This window comes from Diplotaxodon limnothrissa, linkage group LG17, assembly GCF_057381915.1.
Source record: "Diplotaxodon limnothrissa isolate DT_005_m linkage group LG17, D_limnothrissa_male_GT1.1, whole genome shotgun sequence".
Lineage (NCBI taxonomy): Eukaryota > Metazoa > Chordata > Actinopteri > Cichliformes > Cichlidae > Diplotaxodon > Diplotaxodon limnothrissa.
Window position 1 is genome coordinate 19,467,842 of NC_140612.1, and position 14,492 is coordinate 19,482,333.

Consider the following 14,492-nt stretch of genomic DNA (forward strand, 5'->3'; position numbering starts at 1 on the left):
GCAATATATCTGCAAAATTTGACCAATTCACCACTCTTTTATACTATGCTCAACAATCAAAGATTAGCTCAAGTCTAGTTGAATAATGTTTTAAAAATGTGTTTTCCTTTAGTGTTAATCACAGTGATGTTATGAAGTAATGTATGAACCTGACGTATGATAATATTTATCTCTACAGAGGAAACATCCATCGAAGATTGAGCAGTACAATATCACTGTGGCATCAACATCTCGACAGCGAAAGACCACAGCCACACCAAACAAGCGCTCAGCAAATACGCAAGCCAAGTTACCAGACCTGATGTTGAGAGCTGCAAACAAACATGTTCCACAAGCAACTGTTGACAAGCTTGTCATCAATTTCATATGTGAGGGTCTACAGCCATTTGCAGTGGTAGAACAGCCATCTTTCAAAGAATTGGTTACCACATTACAACCTCAAGCCAAAGTCATCTCCAGACCCACTGTCCGTGCCAGAATCTGTGAAGCTGCTGATCACATGAAGATGACTTTGGTTGCAGCATTGGATAAAGTCAAATTTGTTGCTACCACTACTGATTGTTGGTCAGCTCATCAGAAAAGTTACCTTGGAGTCACATGCCATTGGATAGAGGAAGAGTCGCTGGAAAGAACATCTGCAGCACTAGCATGCAAAAGATTGAGAGGGTCTCACACATTTGACATGCTTGCTGGTGCGCTTGATGATATCCATTGCCAATACAAGATTAGAGGCAAAGTTGTAAGAACCACAACTGATAGTGGATCCAACTTTGTCAAGGCCTTCCACATGTTTGGGGCACAAAATGATGCAGATGAAGCTGAAGATGAAGCAGACCCAGAAACTCTTGACCTGACTGACCATATTGACTACCATGAGGCAAGTGCAATTCTTGATGAAGACTCTGGTTTGGAGTATCAACTTCCGCCTCATCAGCGATGTGCATGTCACCTGCTAAACCTTGTGGCAACATCTGATGCTGCCCTAGCAGAGAGCATGAATGACACCTACAAGAGGCTCTCCCGTGCAACCTTTGCAAAATGCCAGGCCATTTGGAACAAAACTGGCTGATCTCATTTGGCTAATGAAGTGGTAGAGGACAAGTGTGAGCTACAGATCATTCGTCCCAATGCAACGCGATGGAATTCAACCTACCTTGCCATTGAAAGGAAAATACGCATCATTGATGAGAAGGGGGAAGATGCCACCAGGAGCATTTGTGAGGAGTTCAAGGTGAAAATGTGAGTAAAATTGGACACCTACCAATATGGTTTCAAATTTTGTGAATTTTCCTTAATGTATGGTTAAAAACGTGAGCAGACTCTTAATATTAAATCAGAAGATCCCTATTATAGTCATGGTGGGTTTTGTTGTTGTGTCTTACAGGTTGAGTCCTGCAGAAGTTGCATTCCTAAGGGAGTACTGTACCACCATGAAGCCACTGGTGAAAGCTTCAAACATCCTTCAGTCTGAGTCCACTTCCTTTATGGGATGGCTCCTGCCAGTAATCCAACAACTACTGTCCAAACTTAGCAGGCTGGAGACATCAAGCAAGACATGCGTGCCACTCATCAGAGCCCTGCAAAATGGCCTTCAAAAGCATTTTGGAGCGATGATGGAGGATCCAGAGTTGGCTGCAGCTGCAGTCCTCTTACCCAAGTTCAAGACTTCCTGGACTGACAGAGCAGATGTAATAGAGGCTGGTAAGGATTCATGTGATCCCATTTTTGTGTATTTTTACATTTGAACACATGCTTAAGTGAGTATTTCACCTAATACATTGTAAGTTATTGATGGTCTGTCCTGAATACTAAACAATCCTTTTTGAGAATTTGCCGATTTTAAATTTGTGTTCAGGAATAATCACTGAAATTTAAATAACAAAATTGTGTTATCTACTTGCAATTACAGCCTTGACATACATCAAACAACATCTTGAAACGACAGAGCATGAGAGTGAGGATCAGCAAAGAGAGTCATCTGATGAAGATGAATTCTTCTCCAGACCAATCTCCAGAAGGCTGCAAAGTGCAGTTGAGCTTGATGGTTATCTTGCTTGTGCCACAGACATCATGGAGCTGCTGCACTCCTTCTCAGCCATCAAAAACCTCTCTCTTAAACTGAACACAGCTCTGCCTGCTTCTGCTGCGTGTGAACGACTTTTTAGCTGTGCTGGTCTACTCTTCACTGCCAAACGAAGTCGGATTGCCTCTGTTAATTTAGAAAACCAGCTCTTGCTGAAACTGAACAAAAGGTTCAGAAAGTAAAGTGTGAAAGAAATGCTAAGAGTTTAAGACACTTACCTGCCTGTTGTTCAGTGTATGGGGAAAAGTTTAAATGGTTCTACGCATGTTCAGAAACATTTTTGTCATTGTTTTAACAAACAAAATTCCTTCTTTTATATCTACATTTATTTACAAAACAAGTTACCTTTCTATACCTTGTTCATCTGAAAAATGTGCTTTGAACATAAATATTTATACTGGTGAATCGAGTTGAATGCCTGCTATTGACAACAGAATAAAACATCAGTCTGTTAAAAAGTAATTAATACTCTGAGTAGTTTTTGAGAACAGTACTTTGTACTTTTACTCAAGTATTTTTTTAACACCAGTACTTTTACTTGTAATTGAGTACAATTTAACCAGTGTAACAGTACTTGTACTTGAGTACAAATTTTGAGTACTCTTTCCACCTCTGCTACCTGGTATATAATGTTGTGCTACGTGATTGCTAGCGACACAGCTATGTTAGCATAACATTGGCACAGTGAAGCTGGAAACTTTTTTTCCACTCGATAAAAGTTAACGTGAGGGATTCTGGTGGTCAGGGACAAATGCAATCGCATAGCAGGATGCTATACACGGGGCAAACTTCAGTCAGGAGAACAACTAAGATTATTCATCCACAATACGAGGTTAGTTATTAATATACTACAACGACATGGAAATAGAACAGCTGCGAGAGAATTCAACATTAATGAATCAATGTTACGGAAGTGGAGGAAGAGCAGGTTTTGGCTTTCCTCATATTTCAAAAGTGCTTCATCTCTTTGCTATGACTGTCGCCCGGCATAATTTGCAGATGATAATGGTTTTAGCCGCTGCAATGCTTTCGACCAAAACAGGCGCAGCTTGATGACATCATCAACATGCGCTATCGCGATAGAGTCAAAATCTCTATCGTTGGCCAAATTTATATCGTTTCTATCGTATATCGCTTATATCGCCCACCCCTACTTCTGTGTTAAAAAAACTTTAATAATCTCAAATGTTTTATATTTCAGTCTTACAGTTTTCATAAAATCATTAAAATATTTATTTAAGTTTATTTATTATCCACTTCCTGGCTTCCATACAGATTAAAAAAGAGAACGAAGATGATAAGAATAAAACTAGCAGATGACGTAAAAACCATTTCCATCAAGAACAAGTTTGAACAAGTTTGCTTCAGGTCGGCTTTGAGACAGAATTTACTTTTTAATTTTATTGAAACAGAAGAAAAAAAAAAAAAGTGACCGAAGCCTGCAGTCACAACACTCCCAACATGGCACAGAGGACTGTTATAAAGCATGTTTAATATAAAACAGTACAAAAGTGAGAAAAAAGAAGACATTTGGCAGGAATAATGTTTAAATCTGGGGGAAAAAAACTTGCAGAAGGATGCTGAGTTTGTGTCCTGAGGGTGGGTACAAGGACTCGGAGCTGCTCTGTGTGGAGTTTAAATCGATTTACAGTCTTTGTTGTGTCACAGACTGTATATAAATATATAAATTTAAACGGTGTACAGATACTGTATGTGCTGAGGCTGATGGTTCAGGTTTAAATCCTGGGGTTTTAGATAGAACTCTGGGTCCCAACCTTCTAATATTTATATTAGAAAGCAACATAATTTGGTTGCTTTAGGGATACAAACAGGAAGTGTAATGTTTGGGCTAAAGTCTGAGCCATGTTATGCTGTATTTTTTGAAATTTGGGCCATCAAAAATGTGCCAAATTAGCTTTTAACACTTCCTGTTTGCAGTGCTGTCATGGCTGTGAGCACAAGTATCTCGGGTTTACTCTGATCCAGAAGAAAATCTAAAATGTGGATTATTTTAAGGCAAATTCTGCATTTATAAGGAGTATCGTTTTTCTTTCATTTGCTAGAGGATTTCTTCATTTTTGCTTACTGTGTGTTATGAGTCGGAGAAGGACAGCTTTATGGAAGCAGTGCTGCAAATATAATCGCCAACTGTGTCACTGAGCAGCCAAATCAGCATCACTAACCTCCTGTTGGTTTTCAAAGAGGACAACTGTTATAAGTCTTTATGTCTTTATGTAAAATAAACCTCATCATAACTGACACAGTAAGAGAATTTGAAGTTGACAGATTTGCTGCGCATTGGCTCCACCAGGTGGTGCTTTTGAATTGTTTGCACTTCAGGTTATACTTTGTACTTCGTCCACCTAACTCTTCATCTAATCTCTTAATCTAATATTAAAACAAATAAATAAATTAAATAATACACGATAAATAAAAGAAATAAAGAGGCCAGTGGAATAAGCATAAAACTAATAGAATTGAATTTGAATTGTTTTACATATATTATAAATCATCTTGTGACATCTTAATTTTGCTTTGGTAACAATGAATGGAATAAGCAGAAAAAAATGAAAACAGCCTGACCATCTGAGTAATGCGCAGCGTCACTGGAAACACTTCAGCACACAAAATCATCATTTCCACACTGCCATGTCCTGAACACTGCCCCCTTTCTAAAAACAGCATTTAGTCCCTGCAAGTGCTAATTTTAAAGTGCCCCTGCACCTCCTCGTATATAAAATTACAGTCACATACAAAATAAAAATCACATCTTACCAGAGAGGTTGAATCCTCCTGCTTTGTTCTGCTGTGTAAATGTTAATTGTTAAAAAAAAAACCCCAGAAAGCTGCCATTTGAATAAATCTACATTTAAAAGCTGTTTATTCCTGTTGAAGTGCAGGAAATATTTTTTGCTACTCTGTCTTCTTTTCAAAATCTTAATAAAAACACCCATTTCTCTTTAATCCCATCTCACTGAACAATTAGCCTTCATAAGATTTTTTTTACTATTTTCTCAATTATTATTAAGGCAATAAAAAAGATACTTACAGATATTTATTACTCGTTTAAAACATCCTTGAGGTGTGAAAACTGTGTAAATCTGTGCAAGTGCTTGCTTTGATATGAACAACAACATATGAACTGAAAGCTCAGCTGCATTACTCAAAGTAAGGCAACCGAAAGTATAAAACTGAAGAAACTATTGTGCCTTGTTAGCTGCATTTTAGAATCTTCCAAGATGAACCATAAACTGTTCCAAAAGGTCTAGTTATTTTTTATATTAAATGTGAAATGATTGTGTTTTTAATGACCAACCTAAGTCAGCTATCTGAGGGGCGCATTCACTTCTGGCTAGACAGTTAGCTATTAGCTTTTAGGGTTGTAACAGTGGTGCAAACAGAGATGTTACTAATGGCATGGTGGTTAAAGTGCCAGTTAGCCATGAAATTGTTATTTTGGGATTTTTCATATATTAAATTTCCATATACCTGAAAGCTGTAGTCAATCTGATATGCCTTGAACAGTACTTCAAGATATCTACAAAAGCACTGAAAAGGAAAACACAAATAACAGTCAGCACTTTGAAACATAGCTTAGCACCCATATTCAAGTTTTGTGTGACATTTTTGATATGTGGTGTTTTTAGGGTTGAGTGAATAAGGCCTGTGTAAAGAGGTTTATGCTGCTGCACCAAAAACCTCCTTACAATTGCATTGGTCTTCCATAGCTTGCGTGAAAGATGACAATTTGTCTGCAAACAATTGCCAACTACTCTGTGAGCAAACTGTTAACAATGTGACACACACTTGGTAGTTGCTGAATGTTTGCAGACCATTTGGTGTCCTCCATGAAAAATACAGGTGACCATGTCAAATACAAATCAAAGCAATATCAAGGAGAGTTTTTTTTATACAGCCCTCTTTTTGGAACCAATGTGACTGCCAGCAACATGCAGAAACTGCTTGCCAGCCAATCATGGAATACACATTTTCCCTTTGCGTACAATAGCAGACAAGTTATGTGCGTATAATGCACGTGAATAGCTAAGTGATGATTCATGCCATTGTACACTTTGTAAGGAAAAGCTATGTATAATAAGGGGCCTTGAGGCACCACCCATTAGTGATCTTAACAAAGCAGCCATTTGGGTTGTTTGGGTCTTTGGTTAAAATTTGTGCTAGCATATAACATAAAGGCTCATATAAGTTTTTAACTTCTAGTCTGGTCCTCATTCTACTGCTACATGTGAAAATGTCTTTTGCAAATGTTTCCTGTTATCCATATCAGAAGTATGTAACTTCTATGCTTATGAACCTGGGTGCTCCACTTTAGCTCTGACCATCACAGTATTCTCCACTAAATTTCATCTCATGGTTTCATGGTCTCAGATTTGTTTGGGGCAACAAAGCTTGCAGGAATTGTCAAACTCCTGCTCCATGTGTCTCCTCAGAAGGCTGCAGTTGACATTGTGTCACAGTTTTGATGTACGTGTTTGGTTTGATGTCGATAGGAACTGAACCTAGCTGGCAATTTCACTTCAGTCGATCAGGGATCGCAGCACTGCCGCCATGCTGAGCCCTATAGCCAGGCTGCTCCACGTGGGCCTGTTCATGGCTCCGCCCGCCTTCTGTTGTAAAGTGTAGTTACAGGTAGGGGTGGCATCAGTTTGGGTAGTGCTACCCACAGTCCGTCTAGTCGTTCGGGCTATGCGTCGTAACAGGAAGTCGTGTTTAAGGGCAGAGTATTGATCCGGACCATACGGGACACTGAGAGTCTTTGTCAAAACCTCGTGACCTGGATATGTTACCTACAATAAAAGATATGGGAGAGCAGGACATACATTATGCATGCTTCCTTGGCAATATCATTAGAAACACAGTATACATTTTCATTGCTATGCAGATGATACCCAGCTTTATTTATGTATGCCCAACCTTAAGTACACCCTGCTTTATTGTGTTTTTAGTTTTTACTCTAACATGACCATAACTCACAAAACAAACATCATGTGGCAGTGAATGTTTATTTAGGTTGAAGAATAAGCTGCACTGGGCTGTAAAGTCTTACTGTGAATGTGTAGTTCCCAGGTAGCAGCAGACGGTAGTATTCCCCATGTTGATTGGTTCTGAATGGACATATATTCCTGCGACCTCTGACCTCCACCACTGCGTTCTCCACTGGCTCGCCTGAACCATCAAACACTTGACCTTTGACACCTGAACACCACATACCGGGTTATTATCAAGTACTGATACTGCTTCAATAGAGACAGGTGGACTCAAAGACAGAGACATACTGACCCAGGTGGACTTGCTGGACGTAGGCCAGCAGAGCCTTTTTATTGTCGTTCCACAAAGCAGGAAGCTCTCTGGCTGGAGGATACTTGCAGCAGGACAGTTCCAGAGTGATCTCCAAACACTGCCCCCACACATAGTTGTAATCCTGCATCCCACCTGATGCACACATTCAAACACATTCAGGTCCACACTGATGCTGAGACTAAGCTGCAGCAGCACAGATGGTCAGATGTTACTCTTACAAATATTTCACTGACCATTTTAAACATCAGTTAATACGTTTGGTCCATGAACTGTCAGAAGATTAAGGAAATTCAAAATCTTTTTAAATGTGATTCTAAAAGGCATTTGATCTTTATGTCTTAATTTTGAGTAACCTCAGATAAGCTGTCTATTGGAGTAGTCCTGATTGAATAACCAGGTTTTCATGACTGTAAAACAGGATCCCTGTCGGTTTCTAATGAATGTGCACAACAAGAGTCAAATCTCCATTGTGACCATCAAATGAACCCCTCGAGCCGTGCACAGTTCCCACATATGTGATAAGGTTACTGCGATCAGGTTTCTGCAGGATGACACCAGAGCGGGCTGCACGGGCGCTGAGCGCTCAGCAGCTCCTCATCGAGTTTCTGTCGTTAGAAACTCTCTCCAAATATGAGGAGATTATTTTTCAATGAAGATTATGTTTGAAAAATCGCAGGAAGTTCTTTTTTAGTTGTGAGAGATGCATTCTGGGTTGTTCCTAGTCTTAAAGCTGCTTAGCTAGGGGATTTTTCTTTTATTATATGGTGACTCGGCGTATTTGTTTGGTCTTGTTTAACCTGCAGTAGTTTCCAAAGGTTCTGGTAACGAGTTTCAAATTCATGACAATTAAAGAAAAAAAAAAGTTTCTCTACTGCTGAAATTAAGCATGAAGTTTGTCACAGATTAAGAGCTCAAAAACAGTCTACCAAAAGTTTCATGTGAGGCAATATATGAGTTTATCCAAGATTTAAGAGGATTTATTTTAGAAGTGATTCTTTATGTGTCACTCAGAGATGTTAATGCCAGGGACTTTCTTCTCCTTTGAGGTATTAGAAAATTTTAGGGAAGCTAAAGTGATGAGTGTAAGAGTATTTCCTGTCCTGTAGTTTTGCTGGGATGCTTGTCCTCCACTTTCACAATAAACCTCACATTCCCACTATCTTGGAATATTTTTACAGCTTACACTGTAAAAATATTCCAAGATAGCATTTAAAGTTGAAATTCACCCAACTTTCCAAGCAACACAAGCAATGAATGTCTTGCTTTATTAAAACAGGAAAAAAGCTGCTTTGCTCAGGTTTTCAGTTTGATCAAACAACTGCAATAGAAAATTAAAGAAATTGGCTATTATTTCTTTTCAAGATAACTCAAAGAGTGAAGTTGGAGAACCTGTAAAAGCTTTGTACAGTCATGACTTTTTGCACTGTGAAAAAACAAGTGCACTCTGTGATTCAGCAGCTTGTAAAGCTGTTTTGTGGCAAAAGTTTGAAGTAATGGTTCTCTGTATGACTTTATCAGACTCTGTCATTACTATAGATACATTTTGGTCCACACTTCTTTACAGCGTTGCTTAGGTTCATTCATTTGCAGCCTTCATGTGTGCATAGGTCTTTGAAGGCCCCACCACAGCACCTGAGTCAAGCTGAGGTCTGGACTTTGACTGGACCATTGCAGCACTTTGATTATTATCATTATTATCATTATTTTTTTGTCATTCTGATTGGAGATTTGCTGCTGTTCTTTGGATAATTATCCTGTTGATCCAATTTGGGGAAAAGTTGATGGTCGAGTCAGTGACTGCAAGGTGCCCAAACCATCATTCTTCCACCACTGCGCTGACAGCTGGTATGAGGTGTTCGGTTTGTGCATCATGGATAAACATTTCCACTTTGTTACAGTCTTGTGTCTTGTTCAGATGATACTTTCCAAACTTTAACCTTTATCATGCTAACTGAGGCCTGTAGGATCTGAGATGGCGTGGGTGGGTTTTACACGGTCTTAACTTCTTTACTTCTGAGAGGAATTAAAGAGTAAATACAAAAATATGGGGTAAATCTGATCAGACGTCCACTTCTGGGGAGAATGTGGTACTGAATTAACACAAACCTGAATTTTCCAGACCTGCAACCTGCAAAAACTTTAGCTCTTTGGTGCTTATTCGCAGATGATCAGGTAATAAAGTCGATTTGATTATCAGCACCTGGCTGCTACTTACAGTAATAATTCCTATTGGCGCAGTGAGGATGCACTTAATTTTTCACAGGACTGCACTTCAATATAAATAAATCATGGAGCAAAGGTAGTAGTGGTTATTGTAGTGGTTTTTCTACAATGCTAATCAGAAGCTAATCTTCTGTATGTTCTCTATAGTATCACAAATCCCTGTGTGATCATTTTGCTATCCTTCTCTAAACACTTCAGTAGTAAATGAACTATTTGACAGAACCAGATGAACGTTTCCTGTTTCCAGTCTCTCTGTAAGCTAAGCTTAGCCAAACTCACTGACCTTCCAGACGATACCACTGGAATCCGTTGGTGATGCCCTCCAGGAACGGCCTGCTGTCCATACAGAAGTTACCTCGGTACATGGAGGCGTGATTGTGGGAGTACTCCTTAGCCAGGTGAACAAACACGTCATTATCAGGAGCGATGCTAGCCCCGCCCACCAGTTCACTACCTGTTTAAATGATGAGAGCAAAAGCCTGTGATTGGTGGTGATTATTTGAGCTTTAGAATTATTTTGTTTCCAGTAGCACTTCCTGTTGCCTTTTCCTGAAGTTTTCCCCAAGTTTTTCTGTGTGTGAGTTTGCAGGCTGGTAAAGTTAAGGCAGTAACTCTGACTAAATGACTGTTTTTAATCGAATAGTTCTACTGAGCAGTTATAAATCTGATTATCTCGATTAACACACTTCCTTTTCTGCATTTTGAAGTCAAAACAACAAATTCAAACAATACAAATACAAAACAAACAGGCTTTAAGCCATAGCGTTATGTGTTCCCACATAAACATCTGAAGTACAGGACTTAAAGAGTTTTAGCCGCTCAAATAAGAGATTATGAGAAGCTAGATTTATTCAAACTCAAAATCTCTTTTCTTTCTTTTTCAGAACAAGAGAATGAGCTTTTTATGAGCCGCACATTTTTTTTCTGCAGCTTATCCGAGTCCTGAAAGTATCCTAGTGCCTAAAATACCTCAACTGACTCCTCCAACAGGTTTTTAAAGCTCAGGTGTTTTATTAGATTTTTATTATTATTATTTCAGATAAAGGGAGAATGGCAAACAAATATTTTATTTCATGCTGAAAACTGGTGTTTAATATTCCTGTGAATATACCTTCTGGTCTAAGCCTTCCCTAATGATTGAGCGCTCCCTTTCTCTGCATTTGTAGTTTCTTTCTTTCTGTCAGTACCGTGAGCCCGTGGCCATGAGGTAACAAACTGTTAAATTAATATCTTTTCTTATTATTATTCCAGCTCTATTATCTTTGAAAATTATAAATATTCCACATCTAGCACATGACAGAAAGCTACGCTCTTCTGTAGAGGTGCACTCATCACACATTCTCTGTACTTGTATATTTGTCTGGTGGGTCTGAGGGCCTATTTCCTGCTTTGCACTTTCCATTTCACATGCTGATATGAAGCAAATAAGAAGCTCCAAAAACATTCTACAAAGATCCACAAAAACACGACTGTGGGACTGTTGTGGACGACCAGCTAAAGTCAGACTGCTGGATCTGCCGCTTACCGCCATTGCTGTTGTCATAGGGGTAACTGGCCACCACAGCGCCTCCATGAAGGTTTGCAGAGAGAACAAAACTCTCCGTCCTCAACCAGCCAATCACTGCTTGGACCTGAAACACATGATAGCATCCTGATGACAGAGGAAACTTAAAAACGCTGTCTCGTTCCAAAGCAAAACCAACCTCAGCTTCCCTTCTCTCCTCAAAGAGCTGCTGACTTTGGAGACCAGCGAAAGCATCCGGGAAGTCCCTGTTCAGATCAATGCCGTTGCCGTTGTACCTGACGGAGAAAAACGGTCACATCACGCATGAAAATGCTGTTTTCATTTCTGTATCAGGTCAGAGCACACAGCCTTCTTGGTTGGACTTCCCCCCTTGCCTGCGCAATTACAGTGAAATCAGGAGGGGTGTGACTTCACCTCTTAGTGCTAATCATAGTTTACCTCTTATATTTCTTGTCTATTTAAAAAACAAACTTTGAAAACTTTTTAAAACTTACAGTAAATTATAAGTCATTTAGTGCTGCTAAGGCTCCCTTGAGCAAGGCACACGTGTTAAAAATAGTTTCCATGATACTCTGAGTGTGCAGGATGAGAGTGTCTCTATTTAAAGAGCAGCTGCTGAGACACAAAATGATTTCTGTGCACAGACAGGCTGCCATCAGTTCCCTGTTAATTACTGACGATAAGAGATCACAAATATCTTTTTCATTGCGATCAGGCTGTTCTTGTCACTGCCATCTTCTGCTGCTGTTTTCAGACATTTACAGAAGGATCTGATTTTGTCAAGTTTATTTGAACACTACACAAAGGAAATCCAAACTCACAAACATCCTGTGTTCTACTGGGATTTGTTATATTTCAGATCAGAGCGAGGGCCGTCGAGGGGATCTCGATCGCATGACCCAATGACAACACGAGTCATGATTGACCTCACAGGACTCTAACGGAACTCAGAGCACTGACTTATTTAGAATCACATTTCTCTCACATCACAATTTGTCATTGTGCTGTCCCTTATTTTCTGTCATATCAATGGTGGAAGTTCATATTAGACGGGGCGATCGTGGCTCAAGAGTTGGGCGTTCGTCTTGTAATCGGAAGGTTGCCGGTTCGAGCCCGGCTCCGACAGTCTCGGTTGTTGTGTCCTTGGGCAAGACACTTCACCCGTTGCCTACTGGTGGTGGTCAGAGGGCCCGGTGGCGCCAGTGTCTGGCAGCTCTGTCAGTGCGCCCCAGGGTGGCTGTGGCTACAATGTAGCTTCACCATCACCAGTGTGTGAATGGGTGAATGACTGAATGTCATGTAAAGCACTTTGGGGTCCATAGGGACTAAGTAAAGCGCTATACAAATACAGGCCATTTACCATGATAAGTCGGGGTTTGCATAATACATTTTTTTTTCTTTTGGCTCTGTATGATGTCGCATATTTATACTGAGGTTTGTGACAATAACTAGTTACTCTCGCCCGTCTTTCTCAAACCTAACTGCTTGCGGCCCCTCTCTAAACCTGTTTCTGCTTGAGGTTTCTTCCTGTTAAAAAAACGTTTTTCCTTCCCACTGTTGCCAAAGTAAGACAAATGTACAAATACATTATAGAGCCTCTAATTTGTCACTTAGCACTAATTAGCAGATATTAGCTGCTTTGTTTATATTGTTGATATTGCATCTGCACAGTTTAGTTTAGCTAGCATTAGTGATAGGTTAGCACTAAAACCCCAAATGGTCACTTCTCACAAAAACCAACATGGAAGCAACAAAAATGCCAAAGAGTCTGAAACCAGTCGGTGATGTCACTGTGGTCGTGCCGATCATTTATTTACTGACTATAGTTTCAGACCGTGGATGAGCGAAGTAGTTGCACTGAGGCTCAGTATGAGATAAATAAGGATTATTTTGATCTGTCAATCATGTAAAGCCGCTGTAGTGAAGTCCAAGAGTAGAAATATGTACCTTTTATCATAAAAGGCCTGCTCTGAGTGTCTTATGTCCAAATAATGATCCAATTCTTCTTTGAAATCTCAAAAGTGAACTTCTTCTCTCATCTACCTGAACTCTAGAAGAAAAGTAATTCATCCAATGGGACGACCCAAATCTTCTGGCACCTTTCTGTAGGAATTAGTGCCAGCATATTAAAACAAGACTTCACCATCTCATTTGTCATCTCACTCACTTTCATGTGCTTAAGTGAAATGTTTCCTTATAAGGTTTGGAAAGCAGTGACCCCAAAGAGACCACACACACACACACACACACACACACACACACACACACACGCACACACACACGCACACACGCACACGCACACACACACACATGGACTAAACCTATATGGGAGGCAAGTCCACATAATGAGACTGTTCCCACAAGCAGTTACTGCAGACATGAGTCTACTGTAAACAGAATATACGAAGACGACGAAACAATCATAATTAGATGCTTACAGAGTATAATTGTGTGTGCATGTGTGTGATATAGATCTACAGTGTGTGTGTGTGTTTCTCTTGCCAATCAAAGTATTTTGGGTGCAGCAATGTAGCTTAGGCTTTACAAAACAAACAAGCTGTGACTGCAAGATTATGTCTTTGTGTCAACTTGGCATTTAATCTCTCTCACTCACTCACACACACACACACACACACACACACACACACACACACACACACACGCACACACATGCAAAATTATTCTTTGCAAAAGTTAAAGTGTGAGAAATATTTTCCAGCGTTCATGTTTTGTTATCAACGTGTTTATGCTAACAGTGGATCCCGTGAAGAGGGCTGCTGATGGTGCGTAGCCTCACTAATCCAAGGAACTTTACAGCCAGTCAGCTGTAACTAAGTGGTTTAAGTCAAGTACTGCCCTTAAGCATGTTCCTCACAAATTTGAGGAATGTAAACTTTTAATACTACTTCATAGTTATTAAATGCTGCATAAATTTGTAGGTTTGCCTCTAAAAATATGAAATAAGACAGCCTCTCATAAGTCACCATAGTCACGGGCTATTTCAGTTTGGAATCTGGCATTATTCGTTTGGACTACAAACCTAATCAACTGGAGATGGTGCAGGAAAACAACAGGATGTCCTGAAACACAGTGCACATCGTGGTGACAGGTGGTGTTCCTGCACTCAATGCTCCGCTGCTGATTGAGGAAGAAAACTGCAACTGCAGATCTGTTGATACCAGACTTGGAATGTCTCCATGTGTCTGTGGATGAGACGACTCCCGGCTGTGGAAGTGCATATAAAAACAGACTGCCTTTCAAGATACGCTGTTACAGCTTCCCAGAATCACAGTGACAGAAGATGGCCAGAGGCCAGGTCAGTCGCTGGGCAGCCTTTAC

The 14,492-nt window shown here is 40.0% G+C and overlaps 2 protein-coding genes across 2 annotated transcripts in view; one reads left to right on the forward strand and one right to left on the reverse strand.

Annotated features, from left to right (window-relative positions):
• The first annotated feature begins 682 nt into the window (after positions 1-682).
• LOC146614913 (uncharacterized) lies at positions 683-2,280 on the forward strand. Its single transcript, XM_085375520.1, has 4 exons — positions 683-905; positions 1,089-1,239; positions 1,385-1,701; positions 1,910-2,280. The coding sequence occupies exons 1-4, from the start codon at positions 683-685 to the stop codon at positions 2,263-2,265; spliced, it is 1,047 nt and encodes a 348-aa protein (XP_085231646.1). The 3' UTR covers positions 2,266-2,280.
• A 4,341-nt stretch (positions 2,281-6,621) lies between these two features.
• The window catches only part of LOC146614914 (carboxypeptidase M-like), a 30,186-nt gene continuing 22,315 nt past the window's right edge, over positions 6,622-14,492 (reverse strand). The window contains exons 4-9 of the mRNA XM_085376502.1: positions 11,332-11,428; positions 11,154-11,259; positions 9,912-10,082; positions 7,385-7,537; positions 7,152-7,300; positions 6,622-6,891 (exon numbers count right to left, since the gene is read on the reverse strand). Coding sequence (XP_085232628.1) covers positions 6,622-6,891; positions 7,152-7,300; positions 7,385-7,537; positions 9,912-10,082; positions 11,154-11,259; positions 11,332-11,428 — 946 coding nt within the window. The remainder of the gene's footprint in view (positions 6,892-7,151; positions 7,301-7,384; positions 7,538-9,911; positions 10,083-11,153; positions 11,260-11,331; positions 11,429-14,492) is intronic.

Coding starts and splice junctions, on each gene's coding strand:
- LOC146614913 (XM_085375520.1), top strand. CDS start 683: ATGCTTGCTGGTGCGCTTGATGATATCCATTGCCAATACAAGATTAGA. Junction 1,240..1,384: donor GAGGAGTTCAAGGTGAAAAT/GTGAGTAAAATT, acceptor TGTGTCTTACAG/GTTGAGTCCTGCAGAAGTTG. Junction 1,702..1,909: donor AGCAGATGTAATAGAGGCTG/GTAAGGATTCAT, acceptor TTGCAATTACAG/CCTTGACATACATCAAACAA.